Source organism: Pygocentrus nattereri, chromosome 9 (assembly GCF_015220715.1).
Source record: "Pygocentrus nattereri isolate fPygNat1 chromosome 9, fPygNat1.pri, whole genome shotgun sequence".
NCBI classification, from domain to species: Eukaryota; Metazoa; Chordata; class Actinopteri; order Characiformes; family Serrasalmidae; genus Pygocentrus; species Pygocentrus nattereri.
This window is the reverse complement of record NC_051219.1, coordinates 27463902-27486307: the sequence shown is the minus strand read 5'-3', so window position 1 is coordinate 27486307 and position 22406 is coordinate 27463902. Positions and strand designations below refer to the sequence as shown.

Here is a 22406-nt window from a genome sequence, read left to right as displayed (position 1 = left end):
TTTCTGTAGTCATGAAGTCATAAATCTATGAAATGTCTGTATTGAACTCTGCATACATTTACATGCAGTAGCACTTACAGCCCTTCACACTGTGAGTGAACTGAGTGCTGGTAGAAGGGTAAATGTGATGTCTTTTTGGGCAGCAGTTCTCTTGAATCTGAAGGAGAACTAAAAGGCAGAATGAGTGAATAAATTTGATCCAGCAACTGATTGAGTATGGGACCATGTTTAACAGCAATATGGCTTCCATTATTGCCTGCTAAATGCAAAATGGTATAACTAGAGTGTGAAGTCCCAAATCTCTGTTTACTTTTACTCAGATTTGTGACTAAATAATACATAGTAATGTGCTCTGAAATTATTACCTAGCAGACTCTTAAAAACTATGTTACGTATAAACAACCAACAAAAAGAGAAAGACATTTACAGACTTAAAAACAAATAAAGAAGACTACATTAAAACTGCCTTAGTGAGAGATCCCAGTGACTAGTAAGAGCTGTAAGCTAGAGGATGTTGGAGAAAAGTTGCTGCATGCTTGGCTTTGTTGTTCTCTGTAGGCACTTATCCACAGAGCACTGTTTAAACCATGTTGGCAGATGCTGTGGCTGTAGAAAAATCCCCAAAGAAAACAAACATCCAGGGTACAGGGTGAAAATCTGGCCCAAAGCTAGAACAGCTTTTCATATCAACACCAATTAGGCAGCTTGCTGTTGTGTGTTTTGTGGTTTTTTGTTCATGGTTTTACATCGTAGGCTCATTTCAGCTCAGTATCGCCCCTTACTCCAATGACGGGAGTCAGATTTATAATTTTAGCTTACTTAAAAGCAAAAATGTAGCTGTATATCATCTTATTATCTTATATACAATACATACAACATTCTCTCTGTATTTTACCATTACAGGCCAGTCACTGCTGCTTTGCTACAACTGTAATCTCATAATTAATAATATAATTAGTTATGTAATGAATGACATTTACATTTGAGTTGCTTTTTCTGTGCAATCCTCTCACGTTTTTGTCATCTTCCCTCATCTACCTGTGCCCCTACATCTAAAAATAATGAGCACAATATTTTCTAGTTTAAAAAAATCATGATTTTGCACCCAGTAAATAACCAGCATGGTTTAGACTTGGAAAATTTTGTTCATATTCTAAACCTTTCCAAAGTACATTTTGCCCCAGCTCAGGTGTGGAGTAATATTTGAACACTGTTACTTTAAAATGACCCACTTTAAGATAATTTCCTGTAGTACCCAGTCATTATATTGTTGTTATGTTTTTTTTTTACTTATTACAGTTCATGCTTTTTATTCTCTGGGGTCAAATATGTTCACTGCTGAAAGAACAGCAGGACATTTTCACTGGAACACTAATCCAGCACAGATCAATTATCCCAAGAAATAAATACTAAGGCACATATGTGAGAAGAAAGACTGACATTTAATGTTGAAAATCAGTTCAAGATCACCATAACTGGAGATGCAGTTATATTTCCTCTTTTGCATACTGACAAACAAAAGGACAGTAGTCAAGTCAGTTGTGCTGAGTTCTTGATTATCTACCTTGATTTACTACTCTAACTCAGGCTCAAGCTTGGACCATTTTAGGTGATGAATTAGGTGAGTGGTACAAACAATAAAGGACACTCTACACATTGCAAACCAAATATTTCTATCCAGACAGCAACTCCAACAATAATGATGAGGCCCACGAGACTGCAATTTTTAAAATGACACATACCTTAAGAACTGTCTCAAGTTTGAGGGAAATATTTTATTACATTGCATCATTTTTATCTCGTCCCTGCCATGGAAATCTTCATGTTGCACAGATTGCAATTACAATTTTTGCTGTCATGTTCACACAGTAAGTGTATGAGTAACTACTAACATGATTTCATATGATGCTGGACATGTGCAGCAATAGTAAATAATTCATGTCTACAATGATAGCCTTATTGTTGATGCATCATTCTGATATTCAGCATAAGTATTATGATATCCTCACTGGTTACTGATGATAGCAACTGGTAATATCAGTGCTTAAGCGTTTTTATTATTGAACGTTGACCAGATTCTAGAAAAACAGTCGGCATATGTCTGTGTACTGCACACTTTTGTCTCAGGGTGTTCCATTGCCATGCTTCAAACCCAGAGGTCAGTCATAGCTACTTTTTAGACTGAAAAAAGGCATTTCCTAGAGAGATTTTTGCACTCAGGAAGATGCAATAGTTCAGGAAGGTTAACTCTCTGAGTTCTACAAACTGCCAGCATGTCAAATTCAAAGTTTCTATATCTGATTCTCTATCTTTGTGATAATACAGCACAGAAAAGCAGTGTAAACATTTCCTGAATGTGTAGAGCCACCCTTTCCACACCATGGGTATCATGTTGAATCATGCCGAAAGAAGAATTTAAAAAAAGAAAATCAAGAAAATGCCCTCAGATCAGAAAAGACCTGTAGCATACAGTCAATTACAATGAACAGCCATAAGTACTTGAAGGAGAATAGAGAACCTGCTGACCCACAGCACTTATCGCTGCTGTCGGAACCTCATATCTCTATGACGTTTTTCAGTTTTTGATATAATTTGAACATTTTTGTCCTTTACATTGTGTGTGAATTTCATGATGTATGGACCAAAACAAAATGACTTGGAAAAAAATTCAAATAAAGTGTGTTTTTTCCTTCTCCTGTAAAGTTGGGAAGATGTTTTGTTCTGACATATAATAGTCAACGGGCAGCTGCTGAAGTCTGTCAGTAAAGCGCTTTCATGAATTCTTCAGTAAAACATGTTTGTAAATTAAGCTGCAAATCTACCTATTTCGAGGGAATAAATGCCTTTTTACACCAAGTATGATTTTTTTTTCAGACAAACAAAATGGAAATTGAAATGCGATTTTTAATGTCGTAGAATCTTGACACCGTATCCAATGTGTATAACATGAAAGAGAATAAAAGGAATTAATTTTTTGAGAAACAGTGATCATTAATTCATCATTTTTCTTTGAAGCACTGTACTTAAAAGCGCACACTGAGCTCATCTCCCTCTATTCAAGCTCTGCTTCTGCTTACTGCTGCTCTCATTTAAACACTGCAAAAATGGTATCTTATCAAGTGAAATGATCATGGGCATGAACAGATTAACCTGAACCTAGAAAAACTAAAAATGGCTATATACAGACTGTCTAAGGTACTCACTATCATTCTCTGCCCTTTCAGCTGAGCCAAATATTTTCTTTCACATCTGCATTTTTATAGTCAGCTTATTGCATAAGCTGTTGCGTTCTGCTAGATGCAAGACGAGTTCTGCTGCCATCCTGATGCTAATTTGTTTTGGCTGTAACCATAACAACAGAGCTCTATTTGGTCAGCCTGATTTTTAAACACCTGTAAAAATCAGACTTGGTGTTAAAGGGCCTTCATTTTCCACAGAGAAGAATTTGTGGTAAAGACCATTTTGACTGGAAATGAAATAAGCGACTGGGCGGTCTTTTGCACACAACTATATTTTGTTGTATTCCTCAGACTTCATGAAAATGATTAGATAGTTTAGAATCTCACACAGTTCCACCTTCTGTGACCTGACATGAAGGATATATATACACAGTGATGCACAGTTTATTTCAGACCAGCTTTACAGATACACACAGGCCTCTTTCCAATTAAAGAAACTTAAATAAATTGTAATTTCATTTGCCAAAGGAACCTGTATCATTACAATGACATTCACAGTCACCTGACCAAAGATGGACAGACAAGAGGTATACCATAACATTGCACAAGTATTTTAAATATAGCATAAACATAAGTCTTAGATTTGAGGCTTGGTTGAAAAGAGTCCCTAAGAATGATTTTGTTACACCCGTTGAGAATTCATCTCAGGGTCTCTGTCCCTGCACTTGGGATGCATAGCCATAAAAGCAGAAGAAGAATGATAGTAGATGATTCTGCCGGCTAAAGGTTTGGAATCACCGCTCAGAAGTTTGATATCAATATCAATATAATACTAATTTTATTGCAGATTTGTATGAAATTGTTGTAATATGATATTGTATATGATATGCTATTATGCTACTTCATCAGCAAGGAAAGGTAAAACTAAGTTCTAGAGTTCTAGAATGATGAAAGTTCTACAAGTTATAATGAAATTAATATCCAGAAGAGATTTGAAAAACAGAATCAAAACCTAAATTGATACAATTTGGTTTTGCCATTTTTTTACAAATATGAATAAATATATATAACTCCTGATATCTAAATGAAATTATAATTTTATTGATTAGATAGAAAGTCTTCAGGAAAGCCTTCATGAATTCTGTAAAATAAAAAAAATATAGAAAATCTTGTTAATATGCCTGAAATTTAACTCTGGAAGTACTACAGTAACACTCTAATTCTATTGCAAAGTTTTAAGTGGAAACAAAATTGTCCAATCAGGATTTTTTAATGCTGTTTATAGGTAGATACAGCCAAGCAGGCTCTCGCATTGGTTAGGACCTTTCGGAGATGCTACTGGAATCCCATAGGGGTGCTAGCAGAAAGTAGCATTATAATTTTATTTTCCTACTTTTTGACAATTTTTGGATATTTGCAGCCTGACCTTCAGCCAGATCTTCAGCAGTCACTGATGACTGCTGTTGCGTTGAATAATTTGATCATCATTAAGGCCTGTTACTATGAAGTGCTATTTAAATATTTTGTCGCTATAGTACAACTGTGGTTCCAGAGGAGAAATTACGACTAACATACTGTTGCTGTTTTGCAAAAACATTGTACATCCATATTTTTTTATTTTTACTTTTTGCATAATTTAAAGGCTCCAGTTACCCTTTGCTTTTGTTAAAGTGTCATGATGAATGCAGCAAAAGAAATGATTTCAATTGAACTTAGGAAACATTTATTAAAATAGACATAATGTGCATATCTGCACATATATCTGCACGTATATTTGCATTTATATCCATGTGTATTTTATATCTTAAGTATAGTTATAGTGATATAATGTTATCAAAGCTTTTCCTATTTCAGTTATTGAAAGTGTGATTGTCTGGTTGCACCAGCTGACGCACTGGTTGTGTCACCTGACTTTTCAACCTAGTAGAAACTTTGTCCTTGAACTTGAGTTTATACTCGCATTTTTTTTGATACTTTACTTAATCAACACAAATGAATCCATCACCTGACAGTTTTAGACTTTTGCAGGCAAAAATAAACTAAAATTAAATTTAAATGGATGCACCAAAACTGGCCGCATGAAAGAGTTATTATTATATATTATATTAGTATATATTATTTGCTGTTATTTTATATTATTATATATTATTTGGAAAATAATGGACACAAAAATGCATGTAACGTCAATGACACCCATTTCAGAACTTGCTATTTCAAATACTTGAAATGCTGAAAAAAATGTATGAGTTATTAAATATCCAGAGGTATTGTGATAGGTGATTCCAAAGTTGTGAGCAGTATTGACTACATGTGCACCAGAAATTGACCTTCTGAATGCATCAGCAGACAGGAAAGTGCAGAACAGATGGAGAATCTCCCAAAGCTCGTTTGAATGGCAGATGCACCTCCATTGTGTACAGGTGTGCTCAATCCAAGCAAACCAATGTCATTAAAATTCCAAATTTTATACAGTCACTCACAAGATAACAGGCTAAAAACCCCATGCCTGTGTTTGTTCATTGGTTTGCTTTATACTGTTATATCTGGCAGTATCAAAATATTTGAGGCTTATTTTTTCCTGCGAGGAGGCAGGATGGATCTCCATGCAGAACCTAAAAAAATGACCCCATCCTGTCATCTCTCTTTTCATTTCTGTACAAATCCCATCTGTTTCTTTTTTTGTTTGGTTTTGTTTAAACTCTCAAAACTGTCTTTCCAGTTCATCCTTGCTCTAAAGAAAGTCACTCTGCATCTCATTGGACAGCTGGCTAACCACCACCTCGCTGTGTGTGGATCCAGTAAGAATCATCGCTGTTCTTTGCGGAGTAGTGTCCGTGCATGGACCTTTGCTACCATCTGGACAGTGCCTGCAGGTCCGGTGACTTTCATGAAGTCCATTGGAGAGCCGGGTGGAGTGGCACTCCTCTTTGCTGTGCTGCGAAGAATGACACGTGCTCTTCTGCGCCGCCTCTGACCGGCACAAGCATGGGCACAAAGCTCGCTTGCACTTGGCGACGTCCCTGCAGAGGGATTTGCGGAAGTTGGGCTTGAAGCCCAGGTAGACCATAGGGTTGTAAAGGGTGGAGGACTTAGCGAAAATGGCTGCAAAGGCAAATGCTACAGGAGGGACCATGTTCGGATTCACGAAGGCTGCCCACATGGACACGGCAGCGTATGGACTCCATGCCACCAGGAAGCCTATGCACACTGCCACGGAGAGCTATGTAGTGTAAAAACAGCAAGACAGAAATATTAATACATCAACCAGCACTTTTGGGAGTTACTTTTGGGAGTTAACTGGGACCTTGAGCACACTATTTCATTCCACCTTATATACCACGTGTGATGTGAATCACAATAAAGCCTTATCTTATCTTAAAAATGGCTAACAAATTAGACTGAGTGACCATAGAAAAAAAGGAAAGCAGGCAACAGGTCACATGATCAGAATTAGTTTTTTCCAAGTCTTAAATTGTGCCTCTGAGTTGATAGAAGACAAAAGCAGAAGATAAAAGAGACAAAAAGAATATTGTGATGACCTGCTTCAGTCTTACCAGCTCTTCAGTAGTGCCATTGGAAAATCTTGCTACTTAATTTTTATTGTTGAGTTTAAAAAAATAGCTCCATGAAAAAGCTCACATTCTAAACAATGAAAGAGAAGGTCACCAGTTATCATTTTGCAAATAATCATGCTAAAAAGTATCTATTAGTTACTGTTCATTAATAGTGTAGGTAGCATGATTGATTGAGCTTTTCCATCCCAGATATGGTAAAAAAAACTAGATAACTGTCTGCATTTGTATTAAACTACTCCAGAAACTTAACACACCACATGTACGGGAGCCTTTATGACATCCCATTTTAAATCCATAGACATTAATATGAGGTTTGTAGCTATAACACCTTCCACTCTTCTGGGAAACAAGATTTTGGAATGTGTCTGTGGGAATTTTTCTCCATTCATCCAGAAGAGCATTTGTGAGGTCAGACGCTGATGTTGAACACATGCAAAGCAACAGAATAACTATTATATTCATGTTATATTCAACATACCTATAAGCAGTAATGTTAATAACTACCAATTTCATTAGTAACTGTATTTCTATCTGATGTGATTTTATACCTTTTAATATGAATCCCCTTTGTGGTGGACGAACGTTGTCATTGAACTGGGTGATTGGGTGTTGGGGGTGGGGCTTTTTAAGTGTGACCCTGTCACCGGTAAGGGAACGCTGCTTCTTTTACAAAGGACTGCTTCTTTTTTTACTAGTAATTTTTTTTTCACACAGGTACGGGAATTTGCGTTATTTTAATGTATTAATGTTGACTGTGATATGAATGAATTTTTGAATGATATGTCATATGAATATTTTGAACATTCTCTCAATAATGTAATGAGGTTGATACATTTTCAACAGCTATATTTTGCAATGACACATAGATACAAGTTTTTCTTATGACAGTGACGTGATGCTTGTGTTACTTTACCAAGGTTTAAGAATCGCACCTTCGCGATGAGGGTTTGAGCATTGACAATTTTGTTCTGCGGGGAGACATGCTGTTGCACGGCCTGTTGGGACCCCCGCACCGTCATGAGGATATAGGCATAGGAGAGGAAGATGATGGTGCACGGCACGATGTAGCAGAAGAAGAAGAGGCAGATGATGTAGGACATGGCAGGCTGGCTGTGGTAGGGGGCATACCAGTCGATGCAACAGGCCGTCCCGTACGGCTCAGAGCCATACTGACCCCAGCCAGACAGAGGACCCACAGCAAAAATGGCAGAATAACACCAGACCCCCACCACCAGCAGCAGGGCATGGGACGAGGAGAACTTGTTACCTTGGGGTGAAGAGAGTGAGACAGACAATAATAATAATAATAATAATAATAATAATAATAATAATAATAATAATAATAATAATTAGAATTATGTAGAAGATCTGAAGCTGTAGCTGTAGTTTTCCCCCATATTCTCCAGAATTTATTTGTATCCAATTCCACCTACTAGTTAGGACTCCCCCAGTCACATGATACCACCAGTGCTAAGAGGGCGAAGGCTAGCACAGGCTTCCTCTAAGACCTGTGAAGCACCACCACATCTTTAGAACTGCTACTCACACAATGTCATTGGACAGCCAAATGTGCTCGGAGGTAAAGCGTCAACTGCCAGTTCTGTCAGCTAACAGATGCCTGCATTGCATTGCATTGGGTAAGGGGGGGTGGGGAGAGGATGGTTGTGGCCATCTACCCACCCAGAGAGCGAGGCCCATTGTGCTCCTTTTGGACTCCTGGCCACACATGGCTGTAGCATCACCAGTGATCGAACTCGCAGTCTCCTGACGATAGGGACAACGCTTAGATGAGCCCTTTGCAGAAACTTTCTAGATGTCACTGGCCTAAACTGAAGGCCTAGCTCTTATAATGATGGTTCACCACTGCCAATTGGCAACCAACTGTCACCAAAACCTTAGTAAGTTTATTAGTGCAGATGCTAAGATTGGAACTGAAGGAAATTCTAATGACCTCATTGTGCCTCCACCAGTAATTTGGTTATCTTTTTATGCAGCCTTCAATCACTTCAAACCCACTTTCCTGCTCCCTAAAAGCTTTTGGGTTGAAGGAACTGCATTTCATTTCAAATTTCACTCTCTTCACACTGGCTTCAGTCAGAAGTCACAATATCACACTGCTTATATCGCTCAAATACCATACTCCAGTTAGCTTATACGGCACAAGTTAAGAACAGTTGACATATGCAGACAGTTGCATGATGCTGCGCATATATTTAGATACGAATAGCAACCAAGGGTTAATCACATCTTCTGAGGAGACAGATATCGCCCAATTCCATGGAGCTTAATGCAGCGTCCATGGCCCAAGAGAACTGGAATGTTATGCAATCCTTCTTTTCCTCTTCTCACTGAACTGGGCCTCAAACCGCTCTTATTTTATGGGATGTAATTACTGTCTCTCCATAGGGTTTGGGGTTTCAAAGGGGATGGCTCCAAATCAAGATTATTATGTGGAGGAAAAGAAAGATTTGCCCTATGTACTGTTTGCTTATTTGCCTGCTTCAGGCTGTGCTCGTAAAAAGATCAGAATTATGAGCATCAGCATCTCACAGCTGCAGAGATGCATTCTTTTATCAGGGAGCATATTTTAATCTCATCAATGGTGCATCCATCCATGGCCATGATTTAACAAGAGTTGTACTAGGTTTGTGTGGAAATGATGGCTTAGTTACTTTGTCCCTGTTCTCCTTTTATAGTAATATTAATGGTCGGGATGTGGCATTCTCAGAGTGACAAAATCACCAACAGGTATAAACACAGATATACACTAGACCAGCGGCGGGCATCATGTGTCTCTGGAGCCCTGTTGTGGCTCCACAGCAGAATTAGACTTACAGGTAAAATAAAAATAATCCTCCTTTGCAGTAAAATAAAGCTCTGCTGATCGCTCTAACACTTTAACAACAAATGGTCTTAAACACTGGAATTGATGTACAACTGCTAGTTTACTCTTTAACAACTGCTAGTTTACTGGTGGTTGGCGCACAGACCGCACAGACCGCTGGTCACCATAGCAACGTAGACAACAGTCTCACAGAGCTAGCACCTAACAAAATTGCACAGAGAAAGATTTAAGATGGACATTGATAATTTGGAGATGAATGGACATATTTGCATTAATAAGTACTGCAGCTGGTTTCCTGATACATTTCATTTGCAACAAGAAACTTTCAAGCACTAAAAAGTTTTGTTTGTCAGCTTCTTGTTCAAATTCTCCCGTTCCACCTTAAATGGTGCAGCAGTTACTCTCTGGAACCTCAGGCTCCCTTTAAAGTGGAACAGGATACGTCAAACAAGAAGATGGCGAATGAAGAGTTGACTTCAGCCTCGTAAAAAATTAAACATTGAGTGACATTTGACAAAAAAACTACTTCACTTTTGTGGGAAAGTTTCCTGCTGGAGATGTGAGGAAAGCAGCTATAGCTGAGCTATAACTTAGAGCAGAGCAAAGTAAGTCTGCTCTTTTGTTTATATTATATTTTTAGCCTATACAAGTATATTAGCACATATTGAGACATGCAGCCAAGATGGTAAAATGGACTTAAATGTTGAGGCTCCCAAGATGGTTTAATTTTTGTTAAAAGGATAAAATGGCTTTTCCTAACATTTGGGTTGCTGGCCTCTGCACTAGACAAACCCTTGATTGGAAACGACAAGAACAGTTTAAGCATCAAACAAAGAAAATTAAATGGTCTCAGATGTTTTAATTAGTTTTGAACCTTTGTAGGAAGATGTTTTGAAACAGTTTGAAACATTCATTCTCTTCGTTAGATTTATGATTTACCTTGGTTACTTGCTCTACTTCTGCTTTTCAATACAATAATATTGACTATGTATCTATTATGCATATATATGAGAGAAAGACAGATTTATTGTTAAATTTTTTGGCATTAGAAGCCTATTTGGGCCTCAACCCTAATACATTTTAGGGCAAAGTTTAACAGTGAGTGAATGATATAGACGTAAAGAAGTTTAGTAGAAAGATGTATTAAGTTTAAAAAGGTACTTTTGTACTTGTAGTTTGGTTCCCTTGGTCTAGACCAAAGCTGAAAATGATATGTTGCATTTATGCTCTAGTTTTGCTTAGCATTCAGACTGACACATTTATATTTTTAAAGGGAAAGCTGTAAAAAAACGTTATTACAGATAAAGCTCAAGATTTGAGATTTTTTTTTTTTTTCAAGAGCATCTGAATGACTTGGAACTGATGTTACCAGCCAGGATAAGGAGGAGAATGTCAATGAGAAAGTAAATATATCTTTAACTTCTATTGAATAAGAATTTGATTAAGAATGAATTTGAATCAGAAGCTGACTTCAACTTCAACAAAGAAGTTGACTCCATGTGTTCAGCATCATATCCAGAGGTTGGCTTAAAAAACAGATGCATGAGTGCTGCCAGCATTGCTGTAGAGGTTGAAGAAGTGGGAGGCCAGCCTGTCAATGCTCAGACCACATGTCGCAAAATGCATCAACTCGGTCTGCATGGCTGTCTTCCCAGAAGGAAGCCATTTCTGAAGCTGATGCACAACAAAGCCAGAATAGTTAAAAAAGCAATCAACACATCAATATACCTTCTTAGTTTACATTTGTGTGCTCTTATTGGTCGTGTTGCCGAAGACAGTGGAGCTCTTGCTTGGATACATACTAGGTAAATTCTATGCTGACTAGATGCAAATTGTCCACCCAGAAATCTAGGCAGCCTTTATGTTTGTAAACATGAATGTAAAAACTTAACACATTGTTTTGCACTTTATATATTTGCAACTGTTTTCATTAGATGCTAAGCCTCAGGCTGATATCAAACGAGACCACCCCCAGATAGCACAAAAAAGCACAATAATGACAGCGAGACCTCATTTGTATAAAGATGACATCAGCCATTACTGCACATCCCACAGAACTATATCTTCACAGCTGCAACAGTTCTTAGTTCTTTGCGAAATAAATGAATTTACAGCATCCTTTTTCCTTTTAGTAAAGAACAATGAAATGCTTGTGTGCTTTCTCAGGCAGAAAGCAGTCAATATGATCACTATTCCTTCCACATGCATCACAGAATCAACTTAGACATACACATTTCATATTAAACTGCATGGACTGGGACATTGGTTTGTTTGTTTATGCTTATTTTTAATGTTGCATTCTCTTACATGCAAAGAAAAGTAAAATGGCCCTTTAAAGGAAGCATTAAACATTGAGTTCTCCAGGCACATATTTATGAGAGCCTTTAGTTACAGTGTGTGACCTCGTGAATGTAAATTAACGTCTACAGTATCCTTTTTTCCTATTTACATAAGCACATCACCATGAGAAGGGGAAAGGTTTTGTATATGAATCTTTCATTTTCTAAAATCTCACAGAACTCATTTCTATTCATCACTTCAGAGACAAAGTTCATTTCATCTCACTATTTATCCTTAATTATCTATCAACAGTGAATTCTTTCACAAGGTACGAGACAACATTCAACATGCCCTTTTAGAGTGCTAGGAAAGCATTTATTCATCTATTCACTTCATCATTTCATTTTTATGAGAAACAACACTGCCAATTATGTGAAACTGTCAGCATTGTAACAGTGAGATCTTTTTTTGCATGCATATTGCAAAGCTTAGCAAAGGCAGCCAAGCTGTAAGCTAGAATAAATTATGAAGTAATATTATACCAACAGGCCAAAGAAGTAATATTATACATGCGTCTGTCTTTCTTACCACATTGCTTAAATCAGCAATATTTTGGTCTTTTATTTGTAAATTCAATTTTAAGGGTCACCAGTAGCTACACACAAAAGCTACAGTGGCTGACAAGACCATATTCATAGCACTATTAACACTTTACAAACTCATACATGCACTGCAAACAGAAAACACTCATCAAAATGATTATACAGGTCAGGGGTTGGCAACCCAAATGTTCAACCCAAAGAAGAGCGATTTTATCCTTTCAACAAAAACCAAACGATCTTGGGAGCCACAACATTTTATGTTCATTTTACCATATTGGCAATATGTATCAGTATATGCTAATGTGTTAATGTAGGCTGACAAATTTAATATAAATGAAAACGCAGACACACTCTGCTATTCTTTACGCATTAGCTTAGCTGTAAGCCACATTTCTCACATCTCTGGCTCACAATTTCTTGCAGAATGTTATGTAGAACAATTTCTTCTAAAATGTCTCTTAACGTTCGAGTAATTATGAGGCTGAAATCAGCTTCTCATTTGGCAACTGTTGTAACACAGAATGTGGCTTGGCATTGTCTTGCTGAAAAAAGCAGGGACGTCCCTGAAAAAGACGTTGCTTGGATGGCAGCATATGTTGCTCCAAAACCTGTATGTACCTTTCAGCATTAATGGTGCCTTCACAGATGTGCAAGTTACCCATGCCATGGGCACTAACACACCCCCACACCATCAGAGATGCTGGCTTTTGAACTTTGCACTGATAACAATCCAGACAGTCCTTTTCCTCTTTGGCCCGGAGGACACGACGTCCATGATTTCCAAAAACAATTTGAAATGTGGACTCGTCAGACCACAGGACACTTTTCCACTTTGCATTGGTCCATCTCAGATGAGCTCGGGCCCAGAGAAGCCGGCGGCGTTTCTGGGTGTTATTGATGTATGGCTTTCACTTTGCATGGCAGAGTTTTAACTTACACTTGTAGATGGAGCGACGAACTGTGTTCACTGACAGTGGTTTTCTGAAGTGTTCCTGAGCCCATGTGGTAATATCCGTTACAGAATGATGCCGGTTTTTAATGAAGTACCTCCTGACAGATCGAAGGTCACAGGCGTTCAATGTTGGTTTTCTGCCTTGCCGCTTACTTGCAGAGATTTGTAGTCTGAAACTTTTGTTAATATTATGGACTGTATCCCTATGACGATGAAATCCCTAAATTCCTTGCAATTGCACATTGAGAAACGTTGTTCTTAAACTGTTGAACAACTTCTTTGGAATGTGTTGCAGGCATCAAATTCAAAATGAGTGAATATTTAGTGAATAAAAACAATAAAGTTCATCCGTTTGAACATTAAATATCTTGTCTTTGTAGTGTATTCAATTGAATACAGGTTGAAATGGATTTGCAAATCATCATATTCTGTTTTTATTAATGTTTTACACACAGTGAACATTGAGCCTTTAAAAATTAAATTTGCGTTTAATTTTTATTTAATGTGATGTGTTATCAATTGAACCTGTTATTTCGAGTGAGTTGCAGAATCCTTTTCCACTGCATACCTAAAGTGCAATTTAGCTTCTTGTAGGCTTCAAGCAACTACAGTTGCTCAACAGTTTCAGTGTGTAAAATCAGCCTAACAGTGTGACCTTCCATATCCGTACAAAATAAAAATAATTTAAAATTCATAAAGCACTCTAAATGTAGCACTGCTGGGGCTGATCCACTCATACCAGCACACACACTAACAAACCGCCACCACGTTAGTGTCACTGCAGTGCTGAGAATGATCCACCACCCAAATATTACCTGCTCTGAGGTGGTCCTGTGGGGGTCCTGGCAATTGAAGAACAGCGTAACAAAGTATGCAGAGAAACAGATGGACTACAGTCTGTAATTGTAAAACTACAAAGTGCATCTATATGGTCAGTGGAGCTGATAAAACTGACAATGAATGTAGAAGCAAGGAGGTGAAGTGATCAATCAGTGCATAAACATAAACTTATTTTTTTGCGCGCTCTCTCTCTCTCTCTCTCTCTTTCTCTCCCTCTCGCACTCTCAAGAAATTAAATTATACATCTGCTAAGCGTATTCATGGCTGGGAGTGGCATTGGTAACAATTTTTAAGAATATTTTGGTCAAAATGTCTTTTTATCTCAGTTTCTTTGGCCTTTTTTCTGCCTCCTATCTAGAAAAATGGCCAATTTCAGGAGGGTGTTCATGCAAAGGCTGAATGGCTGGTTATATTGATAGGTGGGAATAAGGTGCAGTTGTGGAACAGAAAGGATAAAACGCAAGGCTCCTCTGCCTCCACAGTGCATATAAATACCCTACACACAGATATATGGTAACTGTATCATGTGTTTACTGTGTCCAATAATAATAAGCATGTTGTCTAGACCCAGAATCAGAATTCTGACCATTTTTACTCCTCCAGTTGCCACACTTTCATAGAATATCCAATCAATAAAACACTGTGTACAGCCTGCATGAGATTATGTTTGTGATTTAACAAATGATCAGCCGACCTAGGATTTCACAAATCTTTTCATTTGAAATCATTGCTGTTGCAAGATTTCTCTCCATTTTTGTCATTTTTCAGTTGTCATGATGAATGGACCAAAATAAATGCCTCTAATGACTTGGAAATAGTCTGGTTCCATTGACATACATTTAAAGTAAAGTGTGTTTTTTCTTTCTCCTGTAAAGTTATCATTTTGGAGATATGGGATTTTCTTCCAACAACAGCAAACTATTTCCAGATATGTAATTTAGCTTTGCATTGTGTCATAAAACATCATTCTCAAAAAAATATGGTTAAGTAAGTTCTTTGGGAAAGACAATGGTTCTATTTCAAATCGTGAACACTCACAGAACCATTTGTAGGCTTAAATGATTCTTTGCATGGATAATCATCCTAAGATTGAATGACAATGAGTTTTATATGATTCTATAAACATAGTCCAGTTGTAATCTAATGGTTTATTAAGTAAACACAGATCAGTCATAACATTATGACCACCTCCTTGTTTCTACACTCACTGTTCATTTTCTTAGCTCCACTTACTATATAGGTGCACTTTGTAGTTCTAAAATTACAGACTGTAGTCCATCTGTTTCTCTGTCCACTTTTACCCTGTTTTTCAGTGGTCAGGACCCCCATGGACCCTCCCAGAGCAGGTACTACTTGGGTGGTGGATCATTCTCAGCCCCTTCCTGGATTGGGGCCTTGTCGTGGCAGCAGGACTTGTGTGGTCTAGGGATCTTCAGAGCTAAGTCGTCGGGAGAAATATGCTCCTGGTAGGGTCTGCCAGGGCGAACAGGTCTGGAGTCAAGACCCAGACTAACGTGATCCAAACCATTCCATGCATGATATGCACAAAAAATTGTGTACCCTGCCTAGGAAAGTGTCACCGGGACCTACCCCTGAATCCAGGCCTGGGGTAGTGTTCCACGGCGAGCGCCTGGTGGCCAGGCAGCCCACATAACCCGGCCGAGCTCAGCCCGAAGAGGCAATGTGGGGAGGCCATGTGGCCTACCACCCACAAGGTACTCACGAGTCCCCAGCTGGTGACCATGCAGTTGAAGGTTGTCCCAGTGAATGAGAGGGTCGCCTCACTGCAAATTAAAATTGCAGAGAGGAAAACTTTGACTGTTGTCTGTGCTTATGCACCAAACAACAGGTCAGAGTATTCGGCCTTCTTGGAGCGAGTGGGCGGGGTTCTGGAAAGGGTCCCACCTACAGACTCCATAGTCTTACTGGGAGACTTCAATGCCCACGTTGGCAATGACTGGGAGACCTGGAGAGGCGTGATTGGGAAGAACGGCCTGCCCGATCTAAACCGGAATGGTGAAGTGTTATTGGACTTCTGTGCCAGGCATAGCGAACACCAAGTTCGAACACAAGGATGTTCATAAGTGTACATGGTACCAGAGCTCCTTGGGTCACAGGTCAATGATCGACTTTGTTGTCGTTTCATCTGACTTGGGACCATATGTTCTGGACACTAGGGTGAAGAGAGGTGCTGAGCTGTCAACTGATCACCAAGTGGTGGTTAGTTGGATCAGATGACAGGGAAGACTGATGGTCAGACCTGGTAGGCCCAAGCAAATAGCGAGGGTGTGCTGGGAACGACTGTTGGAGGCCCCTGTTTGGAATGATTTCAACTCCCACCTCCGGGAGAGCTTTTCTCATGTCCTGGAGGAGGTAAGGGACATGGGGTCTGAATGGACCCTGTTCAAAACCTCCATTGTGGAAGCTGCCAGGCATAGCTGTGGCCAAAAGCTTGTGGGTGCCTGTCGGAGCAGTAACCCTAGAACCGCCTGGTGGACACCGGTGGTGAGGGAGGCCGTCAAGCTGAAGAAAGAGGCCTTTAGGGACTGGTTGGCCCGAAGGACTCCCGATTCAGCAGATAGGTACTGACAGGCTAAAAAAGTGGCAGCTTAAATAGTGGCAGAAACAAAATCCGGGGCATGGGACGAGTTTGGTGAGGCCATGGAAAAAGACTTTCGTTCAGCCTCAAAGAGGTTCTGGACAACTGTCTGGCAACTCAGGAGCGGTCGGGGTGGCTGCGTCCAAGCTGTATTCAGCAAGGGTGGAGAAACTCTTGACTTCAAATGAGGATATTGTCGGTTGGTGAAAGGAGCACTTTGAGGAACTTCTTAATCCGGGAGACGTGCCTCCCTCACGGGAGTCAGAGCCAGAGGCTCCTGGGGGTTTCAAGTTCCATTTCCCTGGTGGAGGTCACTGAGGTAGTTGGTAAGCTCCTCAGTGGCAAGGTGCCGTGGGTGGATGAGATTCATCCAGAGATGCTTAAGGCTCTGGATATAGTGGGGCTGTCATGGCTAACATGCCTCTGCAATATTGCATGGACCCCTCGAACAGTACCCTTGGACTGGCAGACCGTGGTGGTGGTCCCTATTTTTAAAAAGGGGGACTGGAGGGTGTGTGCCAACCTTTGCAGTATCACACTGCTCAGCCTCCCTGGGAAAGTCTATGCAAAGGTGCTGGAAAGGAGACTCCGACCGATAGTTGAACCTCAGATTGAGGGGGAACAATGTGGTTTCTGTCCCAGCCGTGGAACAATGGACCAGCTTTTCACCCTCTCATAGATTGTTGAGGGGGCATGGGAGCTTGCCAACCCAGTCTACATGTTTTTTTAGACTTGGAGAAAGCTTATGATCATGTTCTTCGAGATATCTTGTGGGCGGTCTTCCAGGCCATCCAATCTCTGTACTCCCGGAGTGAGCTGTGTCCGTATACTTGGCATTAAGTCAGACTCTTTCAGTGTTAGCGTTGGACTCCGCCAGGGTTGTGCCCTGTCTCCACTCTTGTTCGTGATATTCATAGACAGAGTGTCAGGGCATAGCTGGGGTCAGGAGGGCACTATGTGTGGCGTCTCTGCTATTTGCAGATGATGTTCTTTTGGATCACATGGATGCCTCCAGCGCTCACTGGAGCGGTTTGCAGCTGAGTGTGAAGCGATTCGTGTGCGGATCAGCACCTCCAAGTCTGAGTCCTTGGTCTTAGCCTGGAAAAGGATGGCATGCCCACTCCAGGTAAGGGGAAAGGACCTGCCCAAGGTGGAGGAGTTTAAGTATCTTGGGGTCTTGCTCACAAGCGACGGGAAGAGGGATCGTGAGATCGGCCGCAGGCTGGGACAGGCGGCAGCAGTAATGCGGTCACTGTACTGGACTGTAGTGGTGAAGAGCCAAAAGGTGAAGCTCTGTCTTTACTGGTTGATCTACATCCTGACCCTAACGTATGGTCATGAGCTGTGGGTAATGACCGAAAGAATGAGATTGCGAACACAAGTGGCGGAAATGAGCTTTCTTCATTGGTTGGCAGGCTACACCCTATGTGATAGAGTGAGGAGCTCAGTCATCCGGGAGGAGCTCAGAGTAGAGCTGCTACTCCTCCGCATTGAGAGGAGCCAGCTGAGGTGGTTTGGGCATCTGATCTGGATGCCCCTTGGACGCCTCCCAGTGGGGGTGTTCCAGGCAGGGCCTACCGGGACAAGACCCTGGGGTTGTCCTAGAACCCGCTGGAAGGATTATATCTCCAAGTTGGCCTGGGACCGACTTGGGGTCCCTCGGAATGAGCTGGAGGAAGTTGCGGGGGACAGGGTCATCTGGGATTCTCTGCTCTCTCAACGGCTACCGTAACCCTATCTAGACTAGCGGTCAACGATGATGATGATGATGATGATCATCATTCTCAGCACTGCAGTAACACAGATGTGGTAGTGGTGTGTTAGTGTGTGTTGTGCTAGATCAGACACAGCAGTGCTGCTGTAGTTTTTAAACTCTTTGTCCACTCTCTGTCCACTCTATTAGATAATCATACCTTGTCAGTCCACCTTATAGATGTGAAGTCAGAGACGATAGCTCATCTGTTGCTGCACAGTGTTGTCTCTAGTCCTTGATCAGTGATCATAGGACACTGCCAACAGGACGCTGTTGGCTGGACATTTTTGGTTCTCAGTCCAGAAGTGACACTAAGGTGTTTAAATACTCTGATCCACTTAGACCAGCTCAACACACACTAACACACCACCACCATATCAGTATTACATCAGTGCTGAGAATGATCCACCACCCAAATAGTACTTGCTCTGTGATTATCCATGGGGGTCCTGACCACTGAAGAACAGGGTAAAAGGGGGCCAACGAAGTATGGAGAGAAACAGATGGACTACAGTCTGTAATTGTAGAACCACAAAGTGCAACTTTATAGTAAGTGGAGCTAAGAAAATGGACAGTGAGCTGAAGCCTGGAGCAGGAGGAGTGTTCCTGCTGAGACAGATAGAGAGATGCTTATCAATTTAGCTTCTCACTGCACACCTCTGGCAAATACAGGGGGTGAGAGATAGGGGCTAAATATCCCCTCTGAGACACTGACTGGAGGTAGTGTCTCCAAGGAGAAAAAAAGCCTCAGTCTATGACCGGTTCTGCTCACTGACAAACTCAGTCCAAATACACTGTTGCCCACAAGTTTGGAATCACGTGTCAAGGTAATACAGCATAGCTGTACAGCGTAACTTATACAGCGTAGATAGAAAAACTGATGATTTATTCACAATTTAGCACATTGTGAACTATTAACATAATATTAGAATGTATCTTTGTTTAATGTTATTAAAAATAGCGATTACAAACTTTTGAACAGTAGTGTAAATATGGTAGAAAATATAAATTTACAATTTGAAGTGGTGTATTTCAGTGCTTCCAGATCACTGAACAACAGCATGTGTCATAATAAATGACAGGTTTTACTAATTATATATGTTTTATTATCATGGACAGATTTCCATTTACCATTTGTTCTTATCAAAAGCAACTTACAGTTTAATCAGGTTTGCTAATGTAACATTAAGAGTCTTGCCCAAGGATTGGTATATCATGGTGTTCTTGCCCAGGTAGTAGTACTACAAGTCCAGGACTGTGCCTAATCAAGATTGAGTGAAGACTGAATATATAGAGAGAAGACCACAACCAAGACCAAGACCAAGCAAAGATAGAATGGAAATGAAAGGGAGGTTGAGTTAAGACAGATGCAAGAAATTCCAAGTCCTCTTTAAAATCAGGTTTAAAATAGAGTAAAATTGGAACTTGTAGGTGGGCCCACTTTACATGGGTATCAACAAAGTTAATATTTTCCAATTTACTCAATAAATGTAAATTCCATTTCTTGCTTGTATGCAGGTGTGCTGAAGGGGCCACAGCACCCTCGATTTTAGGATTACAACTGTAAAAATAAAAGAAGCGCGCAGAGTACACAGCCATAAATGCTTGTTCTAAAGTGAAGTTTGAATTTTTATATTTTCACAATCTGCAGAAGCCTTGCACTGTTTAAACAAATGCAATATTTTTATTTACAGTGAGTCAAAAACAGCTGGCCTCTTTGGGGACATTACTAAAACAAACACAGGTTGAGGTACGAAAAGACAAGGACAAGGCAGTTCTGAGTCCTGAAATGGCCTAATACTAATTTTTAAACTTAAAAAGAATCATCTAGGTGAATGTTATGATGAGGTTTTTTATCATATGTTATATCTTCCTCTTTGTTCGTGTTTTAACGTTAAATCTCACTGCGTGGCTGTTGGCATGACACATTCAGTTACAGCACCATAAATCAACAATTTGGCTGCTCGCCGGTCAGTACATTTGCTTTAAATTGTGACAATGTGAGTCAGTGGTGTGTCAGTTAGATGTATATATTTTTGTCGGTCACCTCATTATAGCACTGCATGACACATTCTGTTTGATGTAAATTAGCAAAATGAAAAAAGGCAAACCATTTTGTTGCATCTACACATTACATATGCGCTGCTTAAAATTTCTGCAACAATATAAAATAAAAAATTCTGCAATATTATACAAACCAAGGCAAGTCTGAGATCAAATACTAAACAGACCAAGATGAGATCAGATACTAAACAGACCAAGATGAGATCAGATACTAAACAGACCAAGAAAAGTCTGAGATCAAATATTAAACAGACCAAGATGAGATCAGATACTAAACAGACCAAGAAAATTCTGAGATCAGATACTAAACAGACCAAGAAACGTCTGAGATCAGATACTAAACAGGCCAAGAAACGTCTGAGATCAGATACTAAACAGACCAAGAAAAGTCTGAGATCAGATACTAAACAGACCAAGAAACGTCTGAGATCAGATACTAAACAGACCAAGAAAAGTCTGAGATCAGATACTAAACAGACCAAGAAACGTCTGAGATCAGATACTAAACAGGCCAAGAAACGTCTGAGATCAGATACTAAACAGACCAAGAAAAGTCTGAGATCAGATACTAAACAGACCAAGAAACGTCTGAGATCAGATACTAAACAGACCAAGAAACGTCTGAGATCAGATACTAAACAGACCAAGAAAAGTCTGAGATCAGATACTAAACAGACCAAGAAAAGTCTGAGATCAAATACTAAACAGACCAAGAAAAGTCTGAGATCAAATACTAAACAGACCAAGAAACGTCTGAGATCAGATACTAAACAGACCAAGAAAAGTCTGAGATCAGATACTAAACAGACCAAGAAAAGTCTGAGATCAGATACTAAACAGACCAAGAAAAGTCTGAGATCAAATACTAAACAGACCAAGAAAAGTCTGAGATCAAATACTAAACAGACCAAGAAAAGTCTGAGATCACATACTAAACAGACCAAGAAAAGTCTGAGATTAAATACTTTACTCACCAAGACAAGTCTGAGATCAAATACCATACAGCTCTAGACAAGTCTGAAATTAAGTCTGAGATTATACAGAATGAGACAAGTCTGAGATTGAGTATTAGGCAGAACAAGACAAGTCTTATAACAAGACAAGTGCATAATACAAGAGATCAAATACTATACAAACCAAAATGAGTCTTAGTTTCAATACAATACAGACAACAAGAAATCTGAGTTCAAATAGTATATGAACCAAGACAGGTGTGAGTTCAATTACTATACAAATGACGAAAACTCTGAGAAGAATTACAATACAGACCAAGACAAGTCTGAGTAGAAATATTATAGACATCAAGAAAAATCTAATGAGACCAAACCCCCACTCTCCATCATGAGTGCTAATGACCACTTTATACCAACCATAGAGCCAGACCAAAGTGCTACGCACACATTTTCACACACAGTACAAACAGTTCATTAAGTAATCGAGTAGCACATTGCCAGCAGCGTTCTGCTCTAGTTTCTAATGTAAAATATTGAGCTCCCTTCTCTTTAAATGCACACATTTGAATGCTTGTGAAAATAAGGAGTCCACAAAGGCATCACAGACACTGGCAATTAGCATAAATACATATTCTTCCCTTTAACAAGCAAATTATTGTCTCACTGTTGCCAGCTGATCAAATTCAGCTTTGAGTGGAGCAGTGTTATGTTGGGCTGGGAGGGCCTATTTCTTTTGACCAGCTCTTGTAAACACAACATTTTTT

General features: G+C 39.7%; 1 protein-coding gene across 2 annotated transcripts in view; it reads right to left on the bottom strand.

Moving 5' to 3' along the window:
* Positions 1-1441: 1441 nt before the first annotated feature.
* opn7b (opsin 7, group member b) overlaps positions 1442-22406 on the bottom strand; it is a 103455-nt gene continuing 82490 nt past the window's right edge. For both annotated transcript variants that reach the window (XM_037541596.1, XM_017698190.2), the window contains 2 exons: positions 7687-8021; positions 1442-6399 (listed from right to left, as the gene is read on the bottom strand). In XM_037541596.1, the coding sequence (XP_037397493.1) occupies positions 5911-6399; positions 7687-8021 (824 nt within the window). In that variant the 3' untranslated portion in view covers positions 1442-5910. The remainder of the gene's footprint in view (positions 6400-7686; positions 8022-22406) is intronic.